The following is a 27038-nucleotide window of genomic DNA, read 5'->3' as shown; positions in this document are numbered from 1 at the left end:
CAGGCCAGACCCGGCACCTACCTCAGCACGAAGACATCTACGGTGGAGTTGCCGGGGACGGTGACGTAGGCGGTGACCACGTCGCCCTGCTTGGCCGGCCGCGCAGGCAGCCAGACGGCCACGTCGCGGTCCAGGCGCAGCTCACGGAGCTGTTGGGCGTCCTGCGCGCGGAACAGGCGCACCAGGCCGACGCTCTGAGGGCGCGACGCGGGTCCCTCAGCGCCCTCCTTCCCGGGGCGGATGGCATTGCCGGTCCGGGGGTCGCCCGCGGCGGCGCAGTCCCCACGCGCGTCCGCCGGCTGCACTGAGTAGTACAGCTCCACAGGGCTCCCCTCGGGCTGCTCCGCCGGCTTCCTCCTCCCGGCCACCATGGCCTCAGGGCCGAACCAGCTGGCCGGGACCTCCAGCTCCGCCACGCACAGCCCCAGGTCCCCGCCCAGCCGGCAGCTGCCCCGCACCTCCCGGGCCTCCCGGACCGCGGAGACGCGCAGGCAGGGCAGCCTCTCCGCCGGCCGCGGCTTGTCCCAGTCCCGGCCCAACAGGTGGAAGAGGACCTGCACCTTGGGGCGGCTCGGGTAGATCTTGTCCCGCAGAATGGAGGCCTTCAGCTTCCAGTCGAGCGTAAACCTGCTGCTCGGGCCAAAGGCGCTGGAGGTCCGCATCAGCTCCAGGGGCACCACCTTTTCCGCCCAGAAAGGCCCATAGCTGGCGTTCAGCACCGGGGGTTGCTTGGCCTTGTAGGCGAAGAAGGACGCGACCCTGGCGCTCAGGCTGGCGTTGCGCAGCGTGTCCCGGGGCTGCGTTTCCTGCAGGAAGAAGGCGCTCTCTGCGCCCCGGATGTTGAAGCTCACGGGCAGGTAGGGCGGAAGCGAGGAGGAGAATCTCGGCGCGCCTTCTGAGACCCCACGGGCCTCTACCACTGAGGGAGGGAGGGAGGGAGGGAGGAAGAGAGAAGACAGGAGGATTAGCAGCTCCTCAGGATGGTCAGGGCCGCAAGCAAGAGCTCCGGTTTAGAACAGATGTCCCCCAAAGCCTCTTGCTCAGAGGGGGGCCCTTGGGGGGGTGCCTGGATCCTGGCGTGGGATGCTTATCAGTGGATTAGTCTACTGATGAGCTCATGGCTAACTGGGATTTGGGAAGTGGAGCCTGACTGGAGGAGGTGATCACTGGGGCCGTGGCCTGGCACGGTCTGTCTCTCTCCTCTTCCCTTGATCCCTGGCTGCTTCCTGCCATGGACTGTTTCCCCTCTGCCATGCCCTGCCTAGGAGCCGGGCAACCATGGACTGATACCTCTTACACCGTGAGCCAAAGTAAATCTCTTTTCCTTTAAACTATAGTTGTCAGGTATTGTGTATCAGTGATGAGAAAGACACTAAAACAGCAAGATGAAAGTTCTGAAGTGCACCTGGCTGGAGTTTTTATATTCCACCTGGAATCAGCCAGTACATCACTCTAGGTGGAAATATGTAAAACGGAGGGTTTTGCAGAATTGGTGAATGGTGGCCATGTGATACAGGGCAGCCTAACAGCAAGCTGGCAGGTTACTGGTGAGGTATAATTTGCTTGAGCTTGAATTCCATGTAACGGCCCTGGTACATGATTAGGAAAGGAGACCAACAGAATGAAGTCCATAAATAAATCCAAGAACATATGAAAGTTTACTGCATGATAAAGGTGGTAACTCAAATCTTGATGCAAGTATAGAGTTTTTAAATAAATGATTCTGGGTCCAGTGGGTAGCCATGTGAAAAAAAAGATAGAATTAGATTCATATCTTACAACATATATAAGTATCAACTTAAAGTGGATGAGTGCTTTACAAATAAGAAAATTAAATCTTTTTAAGTAGTAAAGAAAACATGAATGAATTCCTCTATAACTCAAGTGTAGGAAACATTTTTTACACTTGATCTTAGCCAAAAGGCCTAGAAGCAATAGGAAACATTTTTTAATCATGACTCAAAATCCAAATTCGTTTTTTCAATGATAAATTTCCCTATGTAATTTTAAAACTATTTGCATTACCCAAAGTATCACAAACTAAGTCAAAAGAAAAATGATATGCTAGGAAAAATATTTGCAATGTATGGATCATATTCCAGATAAAGTGCAACTATCCTTAGTCAAGCCAGACCTTGCCCCTTGAGGAAAAATCGAGTGAAACAATTGGGAATGCACAAATACATGAACACACAATTCACCAAAAAATACTGAAGCTGGCCTTACGTATAGGAAAACTACCCAGCAACACTCACAATGAAGGAAATATAAATTAAAGCTACAAATAAATAGCTTGTGCTGGAGATCAGATTGGTAGAAATCACAAAGCATGACCCACATATCACTGATAAGTCCACAGATGCAGACCTGTAGCTCGTAGCTTCTCAGAGAGAACAAGGTGACTCTTCTGAAAGAGAATGGCAACTTCTAACAACAGTGTGTGCACCTTTTCCTGGGCCTTGGTGGTCCCATTCCTGGAAATCCACCCTGAAGATTCAATCTGGCAATTTAAAAATACACACTCACAGCATCATTCATGGCAGCGTTGTTTTTGGAGGTAAGATTAAAGCAGTTCTTGCAATTAAATTATGTTATATAAAATATAACCAACTCACCCTATGTAGGTGTTGTGGGTTATATCTCAGTCTCTCCCAAAGGCTCAGATGCTCATGGGTGAGGCTTTTGAAGGTTGACTGAATCATTGGGCTGCTGTGTCTAAACAGGATGTTAGGAAGTGGAGCCTGGCAGGGGGAGGCAATCGCTGGAGGCATTACTCCCTGGCCGCCCCCCTGCTTCCTGGTTACCATGATGTGAGTAGCTTTTCCTCTGCTGGACTCTTCCACCACGGTTCCTGCATTGGAACAGGCCAACTACGGACTAAAAACATGGACCAAAATAAACTTCTCTCTTTCAAGGTATGGGTGTCTGATACTGTGCCTTAGGGACGAGTGCATGACTAAGACAGTAGGGAAATGCTAGACTGAATGCTGCTTGCCCACAGTGGAGCATGACCAGCTGCCACGAAAGAGGGAGCCAGGGCTGCAAGAGCAATGTGGAGAGGCTTCTGGGACAGAAGCAGAAGACTTTAGAGCAGGCAAGAAGGGGAGACCGTAAAGTCCATGTGCTCCTGCTCACTGGTGTAAGACTCAGGTAAAGAAGCATCAGCATCTACGAGATTGGTTATCAACAGGTCTGGATGGGAACCAAGCAGAAAGAAAGATGTCCGGAATGGGAGAAGGGATGAGAAGGGAGAGGGCAACTCTAAATTTTGGAACCATGTCAATATTTTACACGTGATATTAATAGTATCAACGGGAATGAGTCAAAATCCTAAACTGATTTCAAGTAGAAACTGATAAGTTTAATCTGTTTCAAATGGACATCAAAACCACACCACAAGAGGGTGTGGGAGAAATAATCTAAGTCTGAACCCTTGTTTTTGTTGTCTATACAAAGGCTAAAGACAGAAAAGAACCATAAACAACCACTACTGTATTACAGTCAGAAATGCCTTTGGGCAGGAGAGTGGGCTAGCAATTCTACAGTGACCTGCTGTGTGGCATAGGGGCTGAGGAGAACTGTGTTGCGAACAGGGATTCGGGCCTCTCAGGGGCAGGAAGAGGCCACACAGGAAGGCAGGAGGCCAGGATGCTCCCTGGGCGCATTAGCATGGGGTGGGAGGGTAGGTGTGAGCCCCGGGTCCGAGTGTATGTAGGCGGATGTGGAAAGAGCTGCACCTTGAGTGTACACACATTTCCCAGCTCTGCCCATCAGGGGCCTGAAAAGCGATGCCAGTCCAGCAACTGTAAGCACCCAGCCCCGGAGCTGGTTCCCAAATGCCTCTCATAGATCCACCTAAAGGAGCAGGGCTTCTTGAAGTAGAAGGACAATGAGGAAGAACCTTCAAAATGAAGAGGACACAATGTAGGGACAGCTGGCACTCTAGGTAGAGACAAGATACGATAAAGGCCTCACTGAGCTTTATTAACAGCAATAGGAAAACTTACTAAAAACAGTTTCTGACAAAGGAGGAAAGAGCTAGCTAGACGTGGGAGAGGCCCAGGCACCACAGTTACCGGGAAAGCCAGCTCGGCTCAGCCACCTGACAAATGCAAGGGCGATAAGGGACAGCCGCCCAAGGGTCTTATCTAATATGTGAGACACACACACACCTGCACATGTACACTGGTGTGTAAGTTCTCACTTGAACATCAGTATTGCACTGCACCAGATACACACATGTCCACAAGCGCCTTTACTTAGTCATTAAGTGAGCTGCCTCCCTAATAGGCCTGGCCCTTCATGTACTGCACAGGAACCGGAAGAAGCCAAATGGCTAGCAGGCCTGGGTTAGAAGGTCAGGGCGGCAGATCCGACAGCAACAACTGCCCACCTGGGAGGGGAAGACACTCGTCCCCAGTGAAAGGAGGCACAGACAAGAGCTCCTGGCTTTCAACTCTGAAGCCCCACCACCCCATAGTAGCTGTCCATTCTCTTCTTTTCCATCTTTTCTCCCCAAATGAACCAGCCTTTGTTATACTAAATTTTGCCTCTTTGTATTCTTTACTGGCGCCGGGTTTAAGGTCACTGGGAGCTGTGTCTCCAGTGGAACAGTGACGTGGCTGACACACGTGGTGTGATGTTCACCCCTGGACATAACATCAAGAGGAAACAGGAACCAGGCATGGTGGTGCACAGCTGTGCTCCCAGCTACTTGGGAGGCTGAGGCAGGAGAATCACAAGTTCAAGGCCAGCCTGGGCAAGTTAGTAAGACCCTATCCTTCCAAATAAATAAATTGATTAAAAATGTTTGAATGTAAATTTAAGAAAGGAAGAGCCAGCAGTTTGGAGGGGTTTCTTCTGAACAAATGAGGGATAATTTGAGCATGGGAATAAATAAGGATGGTAGAGGATTTTTCACCTATTAAATGAAATGAGAACCCCTGAGTTGATAGTGAGATGTAAAGTTAGATTGGAGGAAAGCTCTTTCTTGCAGTAAAATCCAAACTGGGCATAGCAACATTCACAGTAGCGAATGATTCAGCCAAAAGTCATGAATGGTTGTTAAAATTCCTGGATGACAGTTCTGTTACAGACAGCTAAGCTAGGTAGAAATATTCTAGGCAGTCAGACAGGGCTGGGCCTCGAGGGAGTCAGTGCAGAAGAGCAAAACACATCACACCTGCGTCAGGAGGCACATCTGTTAAAGGCCAGGCCTCAAGATAAGGACAGAATGACAGGGCCCACATGCCTCCCCAGGGGATAAGATAACTGGCATCACCTGGTCCAATGGTGGCTAGACAGACATCAGTCACCCAGGTGGGTGACCAGGACCTCCTGACCCATCCCATCCTAAAAAGATCTTTGTTCTTTCCATGTAGCTTGCAATGTGCCTGCTTTCCCATTGGATCAGTATTACCTAAGTGGCTGTACTTGTAATCTTATTGGTTGATCATAGTTTTGACCCACGTTGTAGCCACCTCAGAATTTGCTCTATAACACTTTGAGAAGCGGGCTTGTTGACAACCCACTTGGGTTCCCTCCTGTCTCTCAGGAGCTCTCTCTCAAGAAAGTTTTCCTATTCTTAGCCTCAGTTGTTCCTTAAAATTCATTCTTCCATTTTGGGGAACACGCACTGGGCCTATTATTCCCCCATGAGCCCCAGGAGTTCTCAGGATTTCCGCTGTCTTACAACAAGATGACCCTGAGTTGGTCACTGAATTACTAAGAAACAATCGAGGGTTTCGTGGGGTAACTTGGCAGGTGACATTTTAACCAAGGGGCCACAGTGAACACTGCCAGCAGCAGGACAAAGAAACATCTTGAAGGTAACATGCAAGACATTTTCTTTTTTCTCTAAAGGACATTTTTAGGACAAGTGGCAAAAATCGCAGTTGGTCTCCAAAATAGCTAATAACATTGTATCGATGTTAATGTCCTCATCTGATGACTGTGCTGTAATTATATAAAGACCATCATTATGTTTAAGGAATGCATTCTGAAATATTTAGTGGTCCTGCTGCCTATTCTCAAAGCTCTCGGTGGAGAGAGATGGGGATTGGGGGAATCATGTTGAAGCAAATCTGGTAAAATTCTAACATTTGAAGAATTGGGAGAAGTTTGTGGAAATTCTTTTTTTACTATTCTTGCAACTTTTCTTTAAATCTCAGACTGTCAACCTAAAAAATATTTAATGAAAAAGTAAATAGCAAGACATCTTGGCCGATTTGATCTTTTTTTATTCTTCATCTCTCATGTGTAGAGATTTTAGTCTATTTATTTATTCATGTTAGGGAAGAAAATAATGAGAGAAGTCATTTCTCTATATTATTCAGAAATAATGAGTCAACGCACTTCCCTGTAATTATCCCTAAACTCTTTGATAATCTGGTAGACAGCAAAGTTGAGTCATTAACCACCAAGGACAGCACCCTGTCACCACCCCCTTCACGGCTGGGGACAAAGTGCTTGTGGCTGGCTCTGGCCTCTCCCTTGGTGGACGGAGCTCTCTTCTGAGCTGCAGGTCCTTCTGGACACCCTGGGGACGCAGTGAGCAAGTGCCAGGTGCGGTGGCATTTCACATCTGTGCCTCCAGCCCTCTGTCTCTGTTCAGACCCGGGGCTCCCTCCTGGGGCTCCACCAGCCTGCGACGGGATGCACTGGCCCACAGTGTTGAATGAAATCCCAGTTTGTAAACACCAAGGAGTCTCTGGGTCTCCAGCTTCTCTTTATCCAGGACAGGAATGCGCAATGTGCTTTAGCCATAGCTCACAGTGATGAGAGAGGATGAGTGGATTCCCAGCCACTTGTGGTTGGACTCTGCGCCCAAGTCATGCAATGAAGTCTCCTGCTTGACCTTCTCTGGGGGCACCTGAGTGTGCGGCCTGGACTTAGGTCATCGGCAATCAGTGTAGCTGGGAGGCTCACGCCCAAGGCGGGAAGAGCTGCTGTCAGCATCCTCCCGAGATCCTGATCTGCCCAGCCGTCAGCACCAGCAGCAGCTAGCAGGCTGCCCACCAGAGTCTCCTCCTCCTCCTAAGACCCCCAGCGGCTCTGGTTTGCATCACTGAGGCACCACTACACCCAGGACGGTGAAGGGCCCAGCTTCTCACTTTGCAGCCTCGGTTCCTGGATGGGGAGATGGGAGGCTTCCTCACCCCAGCCTGGCCACCTGGCCCCCGCCCAGCTCAGAGCATCCCAGCCACGTCTGGGCGTCTGGCTCAGCCTCTGGAAGCGGCCCCATCCTTGCCCGGACAGCACACTGGCCAGGACATCAAAGCTGCCTTTGGTGCCGCAGCCAAGTGGCCTTGGGTTGTCAGGATGGTTTTTCAGAGAAGCAGCGTTCTGGCCTGTTCCTAGCCCAGGGCCGCGTTCTGAGGTCATCAACAAGGCCACCTTCACCTCTCTCTCTTCGGGATGACCTGGCGCTCCCATTTGAACACACTCATTTCAGAGCCAGCTTACAACACTTCCAGAAGGTGCCGCCGAGGTACTGCATTCCGGAAAGTGTTTCAGATCTCTGTCCTTCCAGGAGTCATGACTATTTAAGTAACTTGTCATAGTTTGCAAAAGTCAGCAGGCAATGACCACATCCAGCTGCATCCACAAAAGCTCTTAGAACTTGAGTGCAGAGGTGTGGGTAGCGGCCAGGACCTGCAGACTGGTTCTGTTTCTCACCCAACATTTGTCAACAAGTTTCTCATCATGCTTCTCTCTTCTTACGCACAGGAAAGAGGTCCTTTTTGCTACAGTTTTCTTATTAACTAAAAACAAAAAACCCTAAAAGATGAACCTTTTGCTTTTGAGCAAATGCCAAGCCGCCTCCACCAGATGAAGGCAGAGGGCTTGGTGCCGGCCTGCTCTCTGAGCACACTTCCATCACTGGAGCCTTCCCTTCTTTGTCTTTGGCCTGGAGGAAAGGGTGGCACTTACACCTGCTGCTGGACTGAGTTCTGAGTCGTTCCGGCTCGTGCACCTTAATGTGAGCTGAGAAGGCTGTCAAGGAAGGAGTGGGGTCTCCAACAGCTGGGCGTGCACTTGGGCTATGGACCTGCTCACCAGCCAGGTGACCCGGGGATGTTCTCATTTTCTGGGGCTTTAATTCACACCGACAGACAGAAGGGCACACAGGTGGAGAGACAGACGACAGGATGGTGGTGGCTCTGGTCCTGCAGTTACGCCTTGAGACTCCAGTTCTCCTTCCAGGAGGTGGAGCTTATCGGACCATTCCCTGAATGGGCCTGGCCGTGGGGTTCGCTTTGAACAAAGGCTTTGGCCGACGGGACAGTGTTTCCATGCTGTCATTTGCACACTTTGCTTCGGGGCTCCTGGTGTCTCCCCAAAGCCCTGGGGGATGAGAGACAATGTGGAGGGACAGCACAGTGTTCCTACGAAAGCCACAGCAGTTGGCCCACAGCTCACCCCGAAGCCGGTGATGGAGCCCAGCCCAGAACTGTCACCCAGACCACACGGCATCACCCATGACCTAAGCTTCTGCTTCCGGGTGTTCTGCCCGGGCCCAGCCACGAAGTGCCAACTGTGTCCTGGGTGTGACTGTGCATGCTGTGGACACGGAGCCTCAGCTCTGCTCAGCTTTCCTGAGGGAAGTACTGCGAGGGCCACTTCTGCTGGGTGTGGACTCAGAACGGAGCAGGGAAGTGACTCCCAGGCCCCCCTGACTCTGAGAGTATAGCTGGAATCTGTGCCAAGCTGTCTAGACAGCGTGGTGTTCTTTCTGCCTAACTGCTGCCTTCAGTGTGCAGCTCCAACACCCCCTCTCAGGAGCCCCATGTTCCCTGCACTGGGTAAAGTGTCCCTCCACACTCCTGTGAAAAACCATGAACATTGTTTTTTAAAAAGCCTTTTCACACAGCCGAGTCCTGCATTCCTTTGCCTGCATATGTAACCACTTGCTATGGTTTAATGCAAATTGTCTCTCAAAGGCTGATCCCAGGTGCGGCAATATTCAGATTTGGATGATTGGGTCATGGAGACTTGAACTTCATCTATGGATTAATCCATCAATGAGGTCAGTGGATTCATGGCCTTATCGGGGGGTGAGGGGAACAGGGGTCGGGTCCAGTTAAAAGGAGTGGGTCCTTGGGGACTGTGTCTAATCCTTGGCTCCTTCCTCTCTCTCGGGCTCTACCTCACTCCACTTCCTGGCTGCCATAAGCTGAGCAGTGTCCTCTGCCAGGCCCTTTCACCCTGATGTTTCTGCCTTGGAGCCAGCTGACCATGGACTAAAACCTCCTAAACCATGAGCCAAAATAGCCTTTCCTCCTTTAATTTCTTTCCAGGTATTTTGTTACAGCAGTGGAATGGCTGCATATGAGCAGGCACAGGGGTTTGCTCACTGTGGCAGCCTCCTGTGTGGCCTTGTGGGTGGATGGTGCTTGCCCACCGGATGCCCGAGGAGCACATGGAATTGCCCAATGGGCCAAACATAAAGCCACAAGTGGACGGAGAAGCCTACCTCAGAAGTAGGTGCTAGGCAGTGAGGGAGACTCAATTCCACTGCCTGGAGACAGTGTCCCTTGTGACCTGGGCACCCAAAGGGCCTGGGGATTCTCTGCAGCCACTTGCTGCCCAGGCTTCAGCTGTTCCCAAGCAACCTGACCTTCTTGCTGGTACCTTCCTCCTCCTCCTGTTTTTTCTTTGTTTTTGTAATACTGAGGATGGAACCCAGGGCCTTCACACACTGAGCTACATCTCCAGCCCTTTCATGTTCTTTATTTTGAAACAGAGCCTTGCTACATCACTAAGTTGTCCAGGCTGGGGCTTGAACTTGCGTTCCTACTGCCTCAGCCTCACAGAGTTCTGGGACGACCCGTGCGCTCTATCATGCTCGGCTACGGGCGCCTTCTTTACCTCACAGTCGCCTACTGTTAGCGTTTATAGTCACCAAGAAGCAAACTAAACAATGATTGCAGCACAGAGGAGGGATCATTTCTACCTCAGAAATAAGTGGTGCACAAGGCATTGTCCGTGGGCTGTGGAGAGTCGGCGGGGAGTTTGCTGAGAAGGTCCACATGCGATTGCTGGGATCAGCGCTCCACACATGATGCTTCTGCGCAGGGGGCTTCCTGCGCCCATACCCATCACTCCCGTGCCCTGAGCCGGATATCGGTGCTGTTAATTAGTTGAGGACTTTAGTAACAATTTCTTATTGATAACTAGAGATTAGAATTACGACGAAGAATGATCTAGTACTAAGGAACTAAACTAGTCCTGCTAAGGACCTGCATAGTACGGGAAACAAGATCGCCTGCCTCAGCTTGCTGCATGCCCAGGGTCTGACTCTCAGTTTGTTTCTTGAGCTGTGAGGTGGTAAAGACCCAGCGACATCTGAATGAGAATTTCTCTCGACAGAATTAGAATAACTCAAGCAGAGTCAGAAAGGAAATACTTTCCTCCCCGGTGACACTGATGGCACCCACATCCGGGTCCTGCCAACAGCCTGCCCGCGAGATGCCCGTGAGTGGCCCCCCAGTCCCTGGAGTTCTGCACGCTCCGCACCCCCCCACCACATCTCAATGCCATGTTTGTCACCTAAAGGCCCAGCCACGGTTTGGGCACCTGGATCTAGGAGAATGCAAAGCCAGAGGTAGCACCAGTCATTGCTGTGTGCTTTTTCCGGAAATGCTCTCTCCTGATGACAGGAAACCACCCCCGGGCCGCCAGGACATGGGGAGCAGTGACGAATGTCCTTCCCTCCTCTGGCTCTGCTGCTCACACCGTGTCTCCCAGAAAGGCAGGGTGACTGCGTGACTCATGAGTCCCTCTGGGAAAGCCCATGCTGGCCCCCGTGGGCCATCCGGACAGCCTGGGTGCCGACAGCTGCCCCTTCATCCGACCTCTGCGGTGACAGCAGGCTCTCTCACTGTCCCCTTCCTGTTTACCCATTTTCCTTATCTGTGCTCGCCTGTCAGCATCAGGGATATTGTGTCCTCCGCCAGCTGCTCATCAGTGAGCCCCACGGCCAGGCCAAGGCCGGAAATTGAGTTTTTGAGATTCCGAGACAGTGGACATAGGAGATGGCCATGTCACTTAGCACCCGGACAGAGTAACACCAGGGGAATGACCCTGTCAGCCAGTGCAGTGCACTGCCTTCACTCTGGGCCCCTTGCCCGCAGGCTGAGCGGGGGCAGTGCTTTCTGGGGGACATCTCTGGGCAAAGCCTGGACGAGAACCACATGAACAAGGACTCTCAGGGCCGGCTGTGAGAGAAGGAAGTCGGGCTGGCAGTGGGATGAGGACAGATCTTGCCCCAAATGGGGTCAGCAGTGGATGGCCTCGGGGTACATTGCTGAAGGAGTCATGCAAGGCATAAGCACCGTCAGCAGCCGCCCATGGCCATGTAAACGGTGGCAGTCCCACCGGGTCACAGTGGGACTGGAAAACTCCCATCACCTCTGACGTCTTTGCCCCGCAATGTCCTTGCACAATGCGTTACCCACACGTGTCTGGACACCGCCGTGCTGCCATCCATGTAAGAGCCCGGTACAGCCAATTATGTCCAGGCCACGCACCTGGGAGGGTGGCAGTGCCATGTTCCTGCTCAATGGACTTACTGTGATGCATTTTTATTTTATTTTATACTCTTTCCAATTATAAGAATGTTTACTGCAAGACACTTCTGAGATGTTTTGCAGATAGCAGCCTAGTGCAGGTCATGTTCACTGAGAAGCCCTGCCAGGGGCCTGGCGTGTGTCACTCAGGTGTGTCCAAGTCCACTCACTGACGCTCATGCCATGAAGGAGCCACCTGCACCGAGATCCTCAGAGTGGGCTGGGGTCTCTAAGTGACAGATGCCTGCCAGGTCCGGCTTTCCTCTTCACCTGGACAAGATCAGAGCCACATCTCCCACGGAAAACAGCTGCACATCAGGACCGCTTTAGGTGTGCAGTCTGTCCGGGAGAGCAGGGAAGCCAGTGAGGCCTGGCCAAGGCCAGTTTTGTCCTGCAGGGGACACTCGGCACTGTCTGGGGACACTGTGGTCACAACAGGGAGAGGGACATTGGCCAGGTGAATGGAGGCCACGGGTGCTTTAAACACTGCCCAGAGCAGCCGTGCTATAGAGAACCACCCCGCCTGCAGGGTCTAAAGCACCGAGACTGAGAGACCCTGGCCTGGCTTGTGGGCAGACAGTGCTCAGAGTCTGCTGGCAGGAAGGGGTGGGGAGGAATTTAGCCAAAGCCTTCTCCAGTCCAGGAAGAAGAAATGTAGCACGGGGAGCATCCTTGGAGCCAGATAACGCCTGTCGGGAATCAACAGCCCCTGCTCACTACAGAAGCAGGTATATCTAGCTATCTAATACCCTCACCTTCTGAGCCTCAGAAACCACTTCTCTATCATGAGAATCACACAGACTCTTCAATAACAACACCGTCCTCAGCAGACGCATGCTGGCATCCCTTGTTCTTTGTAGTGCCTCTAGTGATGCCAGTCAGTTGTAACAGAAAGACCTGAAAGCCCAAGAAGTGAGTGGGGAACAAAGTCCGGTGTGTCTGCGTGCGAACAGGAGTCTGAGACCCAGTGCGGCAGGCGCTTGCTGAATCTGTACCGGCCACGTTCACCTCAGACGTCCCCTGGCCCACAGGGTGCCAGCCTCCTTCAGACACGGCATGGCTGTCCCCGTTTGCCTCTTGAGGAACTGAGGTGGCTTCACCTTCCAGGTGCTGCCAGCTGGAATGGTGCGGGCCAGATGTGGTGGGAGGTGCCCACCAGGCAGCTCTGTGTCCAACTGGGGTGTTCAGCTGCACAGCCACGGCCTTTCCTCAAGTGGAGGTGTGCAAATGGTCCTCATGGTGGTCCTGGATGAAGGCCGCCCATCTGCCCTTCTCTTCCCACTGGACCCCAGGTCCATAAGGGGGTTCTGATTGGTGAAGGCCAGCTGTCGTTCCCGGGAGAGACCTGCTCTGAGAGATGATGGGGTCCACTCCAAGATCCCTTGCTTGCTCCCATCTGCAGGGGTCCCCTCTGCCATGTCAACTCATATCTTCATAGTCAATGGCAGGAGGGACACAGGTATCACCAGGAAGGTGGCATGATCCAACCCACTGTAGATGGCATTTGGGGTATGCATGGGCAGTTTCTGGTTGTCACAATGTGTTTGTTAGTCAGCTTTCCACCACTGTGACAAATTACCAGAGCTAGGTCAGCTTAAAGGAGGGAAGCGTCTGTTAGCTCGGGGCTGTGGAGGGCTCAGTCCAGGCTCTCATGGCTTTACTGGCATTGTGCTGGGTGGAAAGCACAGCATGGCAGAGCATGTGGCTGGGCTGGCCTAACCCCCTCAGGGCATCCAGGAGGCAGAGAGAGAGGAAGGGGCTGGGGTTCCCTAGTGCTCCAAGGATGTGACCCTGTGACCTAACTCCCACGTACCAGACCCCACCCCATAAAGGGACACTGCCTTCCAACAGCACCAAAGGCTGGGGCCAAGCCTTTAGCACGTAAGCCCTTGGGGGGGACACTTATGATCCATACTACAGCCCAGAGTGGCCGGAGGGCACAGTCCAGGACTCAGAGAGCGGGCCAGTTCTGTCGAGTTCTCTGCAAGGCACAAGACCATCTTCTACAGCACAGGATTGCCTAGAGCCTGCACGGTGTGGTCCACTGGACCTTCCCAAAGATGAGAAGCCTACGCATAACAATGCAACAGCCAAGAACCAAGCTTAAAAACCCACCCGTGTGTGTGCATGTATACACATGCACACAAACACACACATGGAGGAGGGGCAATGGTTTAATGGATTCTGCACGTTCTGGCATCACTATCACTGGGGTGAAGATTGCACCTGGGTGGGATCTTATTAAAAGGCTGTTGCTCCCCTTGGCAAATTGCACCTACAACACCCATTGTGCTTGAGAAATCCACATTGTCTGCACATAATAGCAACAGGCTCCTCTCGTGACTGACCCACCCACGGTGGCCCTAAAATGCAGCAGAAAGTGTCTGACCATTTTTTTGTCCTCCTAGATAAACACAAATGTTATTTTACCATGAATTCCTTGGTGTTATTTTTCCTCTCTGTGCCACAGCACTCTGCTGATGTGCTTTTAATTATGGATTTAAGTAGGTTATGAGATGAACAGTTCCACTTCCTGGTCTACACAGGTGAGGGTTGAGAGCCATTAGTCTAGCTGAAGATTGGCAAACTTTTTCTTAAAGAATCAGAGTCATTATTTTTAGGTTTTGAAGACAAGGAGACAGAACTCAAAATTACATAGCTACTTCTATAACCATTTAAAAATGTGAGAGCCATTCTTAGCTCACAAGCAATACAAGAAGAGGGGCCGGGCTGCATTTGACCTGCGGGCTTCACTTTGCTGAGCCTGGTCTAAATCCAGTGCAGAATTCCCAAGTGCTTCCTGCAGGTCGTTCTGCCATGCACAGGCCTAACGTGATGGCTCTCCGGCAGCAGCAGGGTGGCTGCTCAGGGACAGGGGCAATGCCTGGGGACTGGAGGGGTCGCTGTGGTGGGGAGGGTGGAGTTCTCCCACATCCCAGGACAGGCCCACACTGCAGCACCATCTAGCCTCTAGGGCGATGTGCTGGCTGGGAATCCCTGCCACAGGCCTCGTGGTTCGAAGCCCCTTCGGAGAGGTTTGTAGACCACTGGGAAGGAGGCGGCCCAGCCTGAACAGGAGGCATGGAGTGGACATTGAGAGGCCACCACAACACACCATCCTCCATCCTGAAACCCCAGGTGACAAAGTCGCCCACAGGGTAGGCGCATTGGAGGAATATAAGACCTGAGGCTTTTTCATTTAAATTAAAATTGTTTAAAGATACATAAGACTTAAAAACTACCAGTGAACGAGGAGCCATGTGCTGGCTTGAAACACACACACCTCCACCTCGTGTCCTGTTCAAATCAGGTGGCCACCTCTCTCCCCAAACATCTCCCATTTCTCCCTAGAGAAAACTTGCAAACTCTTCCTTCTAGCTTTTGAAGTGGACAGAGCATTACTGCCGTCTACAGCTTCCCTGCTGCGGGACAGCACGCCGTGGCCGATGCTCCACCTGACAGCAACTTGGTGGACCCTGGAGCCTGACACAGAGGGGTCCTGACCCCACCCATGTGACCCCTGGGGGTCTGCAGAGGGAGGTGTCTCTTAATTCCCGCCAAAAGCATCTTTGAGATACATGTGGCTGAGATTGTCTGGTTCCACTAGGTAAGAGGGCTCAGCAGCCTCTCTCTGAAGATGTCCAGGGTGGAAGTATTTGGGGCTCTGTGGGCCAGGGCGTCTCCGTCTCACTGCCCAGCCTGCTGGGGTGTCGGGAGGCAGCCAGACATGCAGGTGGAGACACATGGCTGGGCCTAACTCCAGGGAAGATTATTGTCAGGCCAGTGTTGCACTGTGTGTAACTTTCACATGTCATAAACATTACTGCATTACACACATCTTGCCAATCATGGAAAAAAATATTCCTATGTTTGGGGTCATCAGAACAGGTGGTGGTCTGGCTGGGGGCTCTGGCTGCTGAGCTCCGAGAGGGAAGGGGCCCCTGTGAGCTGTGTGCCCAGCAGCAGTGACTTGGGTATTTCTTCAGTGCCCTGGGGTCTGGGTTAAGCACAAGGCTTCCCACTGATTCTCGCTGTAAATGTGGCTCACACTGTGCCTCCAGTAGAGTCTGGAACTGGAAGCCAAATCAAAGAAATCTGGAGGGGCTCCGGGTTGCATAGTACACACATTCGCAGTGGTGTTGAGTAGCTTTCTGCTACCCAGCAGCATACAGCGGGGACGCTCAGCCCAATCTGTTCAAAGCAAGAGGCATGGCGGATGCAGATGGTGGCTTTATTGATGGTGGAAACTTCCATTAATCCCGAGAGCCCAAATTATCTCAATTCATGGAAATAAAAAGGAACAGTATTCCCATTCTTTATGATGGTCTTTTCCTCAAACGTACAGAGCTTATTTTTCATACAGTGCTCATATTTTCTTACCCAGTAATTACAGATAATTTTTTTAAAAGTCTGTATTCCATTGAGTGGTCCACATCCCCCCACATCCAAGTCTCGTTTGCTTGCTAGTTAACATCTGTAGCTATGTTTGGTTTCACCAGTGTTTAGGATGATTGTATTAATGAGAAGTCTTGGGGGTACGAAGTAGAAAATGCTTTCCTGATGGCACAGTAAACAAAAAGAGAAAAGAATACACCAGAAGTTGAAAGCGATTTTCTCTTTCATTACAGGGTCTTTAACTCTTCCTATGGTGAAAAGGACATTAAAACTCAACTTTCCAAGAGGGAATGGAGAATTACAGGGAGAATCCTGAGAAGTCAAGGGGGGGAAATTCCCCCGTATTGGGCATGACCCCTGAGCCTCCTGGAACCCAGCTGGTCAGGGCAGGGTGAGGGCAGCCACACACACGGCAGGGCGAGTCCTGTACATGGAAGACTGCCCTTGGGGGAGCACGTTACTGGCTCCACATTACGCATAGGGGTGAGGCCAGAGTCAGTCCCCCCAAGGCTGCCCAGCGGGGTCACTGCAGTCAGGGTTGGAACCTGGGGCTCTAGTGAACGCTTGCTAAGTTCACATCTAGCTTCCAAGCTGCATTTTCCATGGAGATAGCAAATCTGCGCTTGGTAAACATACCATGACCAGCCGGGTGAGGTGGCACAGCCCTTTAATCCCAGCTACTCAGGAGGCTGAGGCAGGAGGATTCCAAGTCTGATCCCAGCCTGGGCAACATAGTGAGACCTTGTCTCAAAAATAAAGTGAAAAGAGGCGGAGGATGTAGCTCCGTGTGAAGGCCCTGGGTTCAATCCCCAGTACTGCCAAAAAGTAAAATGAATCAATAAAAGCAGCACCATGCCTCCCTAACGCTGGGTCAGGCTACGGTCGGTCCGGAGACAGGGCCCTGAGTGCAGCCACGCCAGGGCTGGGGGCATCATGGCCTGACCTGAGCCAGCCTGAGTGCCTTCCTGTGACGGAGCTTACAGGTAATCACATCCGGTTTTGACAAATGGGCCGCTGAGCTCACGACTGCTCTGCTGTAATAATGCAGGGGTCAGGGCATCGATCCGGGAAGAAACTCACCCGGCACGGGTAAGGCGTGGGCTCCCCTCGACATCCACGACCCAGGGGCCTTGCTGGCCTCGCTGTGCCGGGGCCTGGCGTCTGTGGCTAGCTTAGGGGATGCGGAAGGCAGGGAGGAGGCCAGCGCCCGGGGCGGGGGAGCAGGGGCACCGATACCAGGCCACGTGCCAAGGGGCCCAGAGATGGAGGGCGGTCGGGACGGCACCCTGGGGCGACTGTGGCTGAGGTGCTGCTCGGGGAGCAGCCCCTCCTGGGTGCAAAGGGGGAGGAGGCCCACCTCTTCCAAATTGCTCACCCACAGTGACAACGACAGCACTCTGATTGGCTGGGTCTGTTCTGATCGGTTAGGTCTGTGGGACCAGCGCCCTGATTGGTGGGACTTGTGAGACTGACACTCTGATTGGTCAGGCGTGTGGGAGCAACACTCTGATTGGCCAAGCGTGTAGAAGCCGCGTTCTGATTGGGGAGGAAGCCTGCAGGGCACAGGAGGTTTCTTGGGTCACTGCAGGGTTCCCAAGCGAGAGCAGCTGAGGACAGGCAGGGAAGGCTCGTCCCGCCGCCCTCGCCCAGCTGCTTGAGCGCGTCCTCACGCAGCCGCTTCCGCGTCTCGCTGAGGAAAGGGCCGAGCAGTTCCTGGCACACGGCAGGCAGGAAGCACACAAAAGCGTCACCAGTGCTCTCTTGGCCTATTATTACCGGCCGGTTGAAAAGGAACAACTGCACGTATTAGCACAGAAAGCACCCCATGACCTGTGAGCGGCAGGAACTCAGTTGCCCGAGAACGTCATGGATGTAAAAACAAAACAAGAAGTATTCGTCAGAATTATGAAGTGGGTTTTTATTTTCACAGATTATTTTTTCCACAGAGCTTTAGAGAAGCTCTATTGAGGATTCAGTCAAAGGCGTCAAGAAATCATTAAAGCCTCAGACCCCACAGATCTTTCTGTTCCACCATTTCTGGTAAAGGACTCGGACTCATGATTGCTATAAGGCTGCCACCCATCCAGCCACCACATCCGAGTTCCAGGGAGGAAAAAAATCAAAGGCAAAATGTCTAGATAAGGTAAATATATACTCAATGGCCCAGAAAACGGTCCCAGTGAGTTTCGGCTTACGTGTTCTTGCCAGTGCTGGCTCATAATGACTAACTCTAAGAGACTCTGGGAAACTAATTATTTTAACCGCATACACCGGTACCTCCAACAAATTTAGTGTTCTATAAGTGAGGAAGGAGAGGAGATGGCGAGTGAACAATTAGCATCACCACGAAGGGAGCGCATAATTTATATAATTCACATCACGTTAAAGGCACAGCAGTATCAACATTTATAAGCGTTGATAAGTTTATCATCGCCGTGTTGCAATAACAAAAACCTGGAGCACAATGCTGGCTGTACATGTGCACTTTTGTTGGTATGTGAGTAGGTTAGCCGCACACACTCACACGCACACAGTCAGCACGAACGTCACACTTGGGAAAGGGGTCGCAGTAGAGGGGAAGGGACCGGGCCCCGGGAGGCCGCACGACTCCAGCTTTCCGGGTGCGCTGTCTATTTTGTGACCAACGGCGCGTGTGCGCGCACCGGTGACGCGATTGAGATAGTTTGAGGGGAAGCTCCGGGCCACAAGGCTGCTGCGGTCCGATCTGGCTGCGACAGCGGGCATGCGCGTGGGCACACACCCAGCGGCGCACACCGGAAGGGCAGCGCAGCTTCCTCTCTGCTTCCTTTGCTTTAATGTTTTCTTACGTTGGGCTTTGAAGCAGAGGGCAGGAGCGAGTTCCGTTGAAAGGCCACTGCGTCGGGAGCCCCACGGCTTTATCCCGGCACAAGAACGGGTCGGGGTGCTGGGCTCGAGGGCGGCACCCTTCCCTGGTGGGCCGATGGGGCAGAGCGGGTCTCACAGGTGCATCTCCTACAAACTCTCCCACTTCACCTCCCCCCTCCCCCACCCACCGCCTCACTTCCGTCATTAGAAATCCGCGTGCATTGTTCAACCGAGCTTCCTCTGACCTGGAGGAACTGCCCAGATCCACTTCCCACTCTGTTGGTGGAAGATCCAGGCCCATAACTAGGTCTAGGTATGAACAAGTGTTTTGGGCCTGGCCAATCAGAGTACTGCTTCCTCAAGACCAGCCAATCAGAATGTGGCTCTCACAGGTTTGGCCAATTGGAATGCTGCTTCCACAGGCCTAGCCAATCAGAGCCTGACTCCCATAAGTTTACCCAATCAGAATACTACTCCAACAGGCCTAGTCTATCACTGCACTGCTCCCACAGGTCTGGCCAATCAGAGCATGTTTCCGCAGATCCTTTCCATGGAGCGTTCTGTAGCTCAAGTCCCGGAACCTGCTATGTGTCCCTAAGATCGCAGTGCTCACGATCTGGGGAGAAAGTGGTGAGTGAGGAACTTGGCAGATGTGGTCTCGCCGTGGGTGGACTTAGCACTCCTGGGCCTTGGGCTGCTGGTTCTCTGGGAGCCGTGAACCAATGCCCAGGCCGCTGGGTACCCTGCGCCCACACAGGTGTCTGTCCCTGGCAGCCCCTGCAGACCTGGTGTCCTCTCGACCTCCAGCTGGACGTGAAGCCAGCACTCGGCCCGCACAGAAACAAGGCACCCCTGCCACTGCACCAGAACAGGGTGAGCAGGCGGGAGGGACATCAGGCCAGGCCTCACTGCAGGGTCCCAGCCAAGGCCAGGCAGCTTCTCCAAGGCAGCATGGCATCCAGGGTGTGGGGACCGATTTGGCTCAAGGACACGATCGCAGCCTGGAGAGGGGACAGGAGAGGGGCCAGGAGGGAGTGGAAGGTGCTGCGTTTGTACTCATCAGAGACAGCGCATGGAAATCCAGGCTCCTGGTTTCTTTGGGAAACAGAGAATTTGGAGCTATGCCAGCAGTTGGCTGGCACCAAGGAGGAGCTGCCCTCCAGGGCACCCAGATCCCCTTGGCTGCCTACCCAGCAGCCCTGCCCAGCCCCTGTGTGCCCAGGGTGGTCCCCCCAGCCCGAGGAGGGAAGCTGAGCGGCCCCACTCCCCAGCACCAGGCACAGGGCAGGAAGAAGCCAGGCCCTGGAGCCTGGACACATCTGAGCTCAGCCACCAGAGGGGCTCTGGGGCAGGTGCGGCCAGGTGCCAGGCAGGGACGGAGCTCGGGCCCTGCAGGGTCAGCTCCCTCACCGGGCTCCTCCGCTCGGCACCGTGCGCCATCTACCAGTTAGGGTCTCATTTTTGGTTGACACCTAATTCCCGCATGTTTACGGGTACAGCATGGTACTTCAAGGCATGCAAGCACACAGTGATCCTATCGGGGTCCTTGGCAGTTTATCCCCTTAAACGTGCGCCCACCCTTGGCAGTGAGTCTTCAAACCCCACTTTGCTTTCTTTTAAGTAGACCCAATAGGACTGTTAGGTGCTGTCGCCCTCTGCACCCCAGGACACCAGGCCTTCTGTCTCCCTAACTGGACGCTGCCCTTCCTTCCAGGCTTCGGGGTCATGGGCTGCAGAGAGGGCTCTGGGACCTGGAAGAGGGCAGAGCCCACGGGCGTGGCTCCTGTGGGTGAGGCCGCAGCCTGGCAGCACCGACCCTGACCCCTGCCACGCTGGTCGGGATCTGGGCTTGGTAGACAGGAGGGCAGGGCCTGGCCTGATCCACCATGTCCCTACTTCCCCGTCACCCCTCCATTCATGCGATCATTCGCTCAACACACATGACTCTGAGCACAGCCCGGGTGCAAGCACCGCGCGAGGCCTGGTGGCTTTAGAAGCGAACACGGGCTCTGCTGCTCACTCTTTCCTGACCACAGAGCATGGCGCAGGCCTGCGGGAAGGTGCCCGGAGGGTCGGCCTGTGGGTGCGGCCAGGCTTGGCAGACAGTGGCAGGCTCTGTGGGTGGGGGAAGGGGCAGGCATGGGAGGCGGCGGCCTGGACTCCGCGTCTCGGGGTCCTGGGCTCCCACTGGTCCTGTGCTTTCCCTCTGCTCCCCACTCGGTCTCAGAGAAGCCCACCCAGATCTGCCCTGGAGCTGGGGGGTTGGGTTACTCTGCTGCTGCGCCTCTGGCTGGTAGGGTTTGTGGGTGGGGTCTTGGTTGTTGTTTGTTTCCTGGCTGTTTTTAAATGGGGCAGCAGGGCTGAGACCACTCCCATCACAGCATCCCAGCCACACGGAGGCTGCTGTCCTCGGGGTTTCTGAGGCGGAGTCACCCGGATCAGCCACAGATGTCCCCTCAGGAGGGCTCCTCAATGAAAGAGTGGAAACAATGCCCAGATTGGCGGCAGGAATGCAGAACTTTTCAAGCTGTGGAGAAGCAAGAAGGCTTAGGTTCTTCCGTGCCTGGGCCCTGGGCTCCTTGGGGCACTAATCGCGTCTTTGTGGGAAAGTATTCACCCGGAAAGATTCATTCACTCAGACCCCTGCCCTGCAGAGCCAGCCTGGGAGGGGAGAGAGAAATCTCTGGGCACACAGGGAGATTCTGTTTGAACTGAGGAATGATAAGGTGATTATGGGGACCGAGGCTTTCTGCCGCTAATCTGACCTGCAGGGGTGTGGCCCTGAATTCCAGGGCCCCAGGGATCCCGGCCAAGCCAGAGCCCGAGCACCATGGGAAACTGCACAAGCATCCGGCCTTTCTCGGTTCCCTTCTGTTCATTTCACTCCTAACAGAGGAATCAGACCACAGGCCCAGGTGGCTGTGAAGACTGAAATGCACCCCATCCCGATCCATTCCTGCATTTCTGTCCTGGAGAAACAAACACACATGCACCCACATGCATAGACGCAGATACATATCCATGCAATATTCATGCGCACATGACAGCACACACAAGTGCACAGATATGCACATGTGTACACATAAGACACACCAACTCACAAAGATGCACACAGACATACAAATATACACATGCACACACATCCACCGACAGAAGGCACAGTGACACTCATGTGCACACGCATGCAGAGTGTGCACGTGGTAAACACACATACACAGAAGACACACACATACATGGATGCACACACACCTACGAAACACACATAGACACAAATAGACACATGCAAATACACACAGGCACACCAAGGCGCACATATGCATCCAAACGACCCCTGTACACACTTCCACAGAGACACATACGCATGCAGACACACACCGCCTACACCAAAAATTGTGTGCAAAATGCTTCACTCTTTTTGCTCTAGAAGAAAATGAGGAAGGATCTAACCACCGTCTGTCCATTGGATCGAGGTTAATACATAGCGGATCCACACAAACAACCCAGCGCAGTGGCCCCAGGAGAACTTGGAAGCAGAGGAGTGAAAGGTGGGGCCTGTGGAACCAGAGGCCCTGGGCCCAGGCTCCCGATCCCCTTTGTTGGGTGTTTGAAAAGTTCCCGGGATAAATAGCGGGCTGAAGAAGGACAGGGTGCCGAGGCTGTGCCCTGCCTGACACGGGAGCCAGGAGCGGTGGAGAGTTAAAGGAACTAACAGGAGCTTAAGCCAAGGGTTCAGCCCACTGGGCACCAAGTGGCTGCCCGGCGCTGCTCAGTGGGCAACCCTGTCCTCGGAGGGGTCCTTGTGGTCGGCACAGTGCGGGCAACATTCAGCAACACAGTGGGGCTGCTGAAATGCCCGAGTCCAGGTGGAGGGAGGAGCTTGTCCTCCAAGAGGCAGCGGATGCCATCCATCTAACTGCGTTTTCCCAGGTCCCCCGGGAGGGCTTCGTTGCTCAGCAGCGAGGCGTCTGGGTCAACAAGATGGTGTTCTGTGTTATTTGCGTGCCTGAAAACACTACATGACGGGGGGAGACAAAAGCGGACCGGCGGGCGGAGGAGGGCGGCTGAGCAGGGTCTTCCGCGTGGGGTCTCCCTTCTGACAGGGAGCCCCCTTGCCTCTTAAGAGGCTGCCCGACTCTCCTCCAGCCTCCCTGCAGACAAAAACCCAGGGAAGCCGGAGAAGTGCTTCCCTTTGAGCCGCTGGAGTTGGGGCCTTGCTGCTGGCTCTGTTTCAAGCTGACAGATGTCGGCTCTGTCAAAGCTGCTCTTTGTGGGCGTCCTGGTCTGAAGTCCCGGCCAGGCTCCCAGCTGGAAGGCTGCTTCCACTGTCTGCCCACGGAGCCCGCAGGGTCTGCAGACTTCAGATGGCATCTCCAGAGCTGCGCTCCCGCCGGGGACGCCTGAGGCCGTGGGGCCAGGAAGGAGCAGATTGCCTCCTCACCCAGGGCTCTTCAATGGTTTGTCATCTTAAGCTCTTTTCAAAGAGCACCGCAGCTCCCAGGCGAGTCCTGGTGGAGGACTCTGTGAGGTTCCAGACCTGTCTTTCTCACCAAAGATGTGGCAGCAGCGCAGCACTGACCACTGGTTGTGTCCTAGGAGACGTAGGCACCGGAAGAAGGGCAAGTCCACCCTCACCGTGGCCCGACCAAGTGGACAGTCCACCTGCCTCACATGAATGCGGATTCCGTATTTGCCAGTTCACCATCTTGTAAAGTTCATCAATGCCCTGCTGTTTCAAGGTCACTGTAGGACAAGACAGCGGGGAGAACCTTTCCAGGCCGGAAGTGTGCTTTCCTGGCGAGGTCAAGCGAGGCCCTTCCAGTCCAGTCTGTCCCTGCGTGGCAGAGAAGCGTCCTTTTCCTGGCCAACTCAGTGCCAAGTTTGGGGCCCTTTTGCTTTTGGTTGGTGTTTTTTGTTGCTGTTTAAATGTCCCCAAGCACAGTGCTAAAGTGTTGTCCAGTGTCCCAAGGGGCGAGGAGCCTGGCACGTGTCTTTCAGAGACCACACGGAGCTACATAAGCTCCGCCAGCCGCGGGTTGGTGCTCCCAGGTGCGGGCTTGTTGTCTGTCACCCAATTGATGACAGATATGAAGCCAGGTGTCTTTAAGCATAAACACACGCACGGTCACAGCACACTGGACCACTGGCAGCTTCCTGGAGCTTCATGCTATTTTTCCTCAGAGCAGTGATTTAGGGCTCACTAACTCTGCGTTCACAGGGCCTGGAGCATAACTACTACAAGCACCCAGGATCCGTCACAACTACAGCGAGAAGGTGGGGCGTTCAAGGCGTACATTTTGCTGCTGTATTTCTTAACATCCCATGGGCATACTGGTTGCTGGGAACAAAAGCTCCCCAAGGCATCATGGATCTGCTATAGAAGTAGAATTGGGGAAACCAGAGAGGAGGATTTAAATACACACGATGTGCTGTGAGATTTCATTTAGATTCTCTAATTATTTCCCACAAACAGCCGGCGACGTCTCTGAGGCACCCATTGCTCATGCACACCTTCAGCACAGAGTTCCTGAGCACCGACTGTGAGCTGGCTCTGCTGTGGATTCGGGGAATGAACAGCAGGCAAAATCTGGCTTCTGAGCTTAACTTTGTTGGAAGACAATGGCAAGAAGCAAATCTGTGATTATAGTATGCAGTGTGCCACATCCGGACGTGAGCCGTGGAGCAAAACAGAAATACCCAGGGCAGAGGGGTGGGGGAAATTTAGGATGGTGGTCAGAGAACATCTTGCAGAACACATGACATTTATGCAAATGGTTCAGAGGAAGGTTTTACAGGTGGAGGAAGTGAGGGACAGACAGAGTCAGTTCCTGGCTCAGCAGCAGCAGAACTAGGATAAGCACGCGGCTCCTGGGTGCCTGTGACATCCACCCTGTCCTCTGCCTGTCCCTGGTTCACAGCACAGGCCGAAGTCTTGGCAAACTCTACTCTGATGGCAGGAGAGTTTATTTCCTCCCTTGGGTTGTACAGTGGGGTAAATGGTGTCCCCCAAAATGATATGCCTACTTCTGAGCACCAGAAGTGACCTTATTTCCCTGGAAAACAGATTTTTTCGAATGTCCTCGAGGATCTTGAGATCCTCTCGGATTTAGAGTGGCTCCTGATCCAATGACAAGTGCCCATTTAGGAGGCAGAGTAAAGGACGCAGAAGAAGAGGAGGCCAGGACAAGACCGGGTGACATCCCACAAGCCAAGTGTAACTTAGCACCTGAAGCTAGAAAAAGCAAGGGTTTCCCCGGAGCCTTCAGTGGGGGGCAGCTTGGACTTCCAGCCTCCAGACCTGAAGCAGAATACACGCCTGTTACTTTAAGCCTCGTGGCCTGTGGCCATTGGGTACAGCAGCCTTAGGAAACAAACGGAGGGTGTAGCAAGCTCGGCTGGGAAGAGTGAGTCAGGACCCCGACTGTGTGGGGAGGCAGCCACTCCGCTGATGTGTGACTATCCCTGCGGATTTGACCCCTCCCCACAGCCTGCGCTTTTGCTTTCACCTTTCCTGACCAAGGGCAGCCTAGCCCAGCAGGACAGTGCGGTCCCTGCATGAGCCAGGGCCACTCTTCCAAGTCAGCCTTCCCACTGGCCCGAGCAGAGGCCTGCCACCTCCGTGCCCGGTGAGTGTGCGTGTGTCCTCATGCCACCTGCGGAGTCCTGAGACAGGCACTGTGTGCCGCGTCTTCCCCCAGCCAAGCTTGCTCCCGGAGAGCGACCTCACCGGGACGATTAGCCCTTGATGGGGGGCAGCTTTGAAATGTGCTCTCCTGTCAAACTCTGTGAGCGGTGCTCAATGCATCGATTCTAGGAAGTCACAAACTCCTTGCTGGCTAATGAAGGTGTAAATGAGTGGTGCTGCTTTCTTCTTTCTTGGGTCTGTTCTTTTTCATGCCTCCCAGGGATGTTTCCAAGTGGACACCATCATGGCCCTCCTTGCCGGTTAGGCTGCGCCAACCCCGGCTCCAAGCTCAGGGCACCTTTGTCCCTCTTGCCCAGCCTGGATGTCACATCGGCACAGATAACAAAATTGTCCCCTCGTGAGGAAGGCGGAGGGACTCCGAGACACAAGGCCGGAACCCCGGAGCTCACAGTCCCCACACCCACCAGCAAGCGGAAGCACAGACTCATCTCCACTCACCTGGGACCCAAAGGGACAGGCGGGGACCTGGGGTGATGGTTTCAAAGCTGCCAACCAGCCCGTAAAGGGACAGTTCTCACCACCGTAGGACATGCACACACACACGCATGTAAGCGCCTCAGCCACACTTAAAATCTCGCTCTGCGGTGCTGTTTCTCACTCTCCCAGTCTCCCACCCCCTGTCCCGTACTTCCAGTCCAACCCCTGCATTCCCATTCTCCTTTCCTTTTGGTTTTTTTTTTCTTGGGTACCGGGGACCGAACTTGGGACCTTGTGCTTGTGAGGCAGGCGGTGGCACCCCTGAGCTACATCCCGGCCCCTCCTTTCTTTCCTTTAAACCACATGCTAAGTGCACCTCTCCTCCCCGCTTGGAATTTGGAAAGCTCCAGCCGCTGACTCCTGCCAGCCACATGTCTCGCCTTGGGTGGAGTCCACTGCCAGCGGATTGCCACTCCTGTTGCGTCCTAGGAACATCTAGCTCAGCAGAGCCTGGTGGTGCTGAGGCTTGGGGGCCCCTGAGTTTGGGGGTTCGGAGAGCCTCTCCCTCCAGCCTCAGAGCCCGCAGTCATGGAAGGCGAGGGGCCATGTAGGAGTGCAGTGAGCTCTCTCTGGGAAACGCGAGATCACATCTGCTGTCCACAGGCGTCCACCCCCGAGGGCAGAAGAGGAGGAGGAGCATCTTTTGTTTAAGGTTCGTGTTTTCTTAACAGCTTGTTAAGATGTCTTTCCATTCGTCCAAAATTTTTTTGAATGTCCACTCTGGTCAGAGGACCTTTAGTGTTCAGAATTCTGAGGTTCTAAATAACTTCACTTCTGACCCTTCTCAGTCAGTCCAGTCACACACTGAACCCATTCCCGAGGCCCCAGGCCCAGGGCTCGCCATTCTCTCCCACCAAGGTTTGTGTCTGCATCCCTAGTTCCTCCTCGGCAGTAACAGAGAGCGCATCCTTCTCTGGATACCGAAAGTTGATGCTCTGTAACAAAACATATCCTGAAGTTCTAACAAAAAAGTTACCCAGACTTTGAGTGCATAATCCAAGAAATTTTATTGTGAGACACGTGGAAGCGTTCCAGGCTCCTGTACC

The 27038-nt window shown here is 53.5% G+C and overlaps 1 protein-coding gene across 1 annotated transcript in view; it reads right to left on the bottom strand.

Moving 5' to 3' along the window:
* Tmem132c (transmembrane protein 132C) overlaps nt 1-27038 on the bottom strand; it is a 252478-nt gene that overhangs the window by 163807 nt on the left and 61633 nt on the right. The window contains exon 2 of the mRNA XM_013071849.3: nt 22-919. Coding sequence (XP_012927303.2) covers nt 22-919 — 898 coding nt within the window. The remainder of the gene's footprint in view (nt 1-21; nt 920-27038) is intronic.

Source organism: Heterocephalus glaber, unplaced genomic scaffold (genome assembly GCF_053883595.1).
Source record: "Heterocephalus glaber isolate CG9 unplaced genomic scaffold, H.glaber_assembly_v1.0 deba00001687, whole genome shotgun sequence".
NCBI lineage: Eukaryota > Metazoa > Chordata > Mammalia > Rodentia > Bathyergidae > Heterocephalus > Heterocephalus glaber.
The sequence above is the reverse complement of the archived record's forward strand: the minus strand, read 5'-3'. Positions and strand labels throughout refer to the sequence as shown.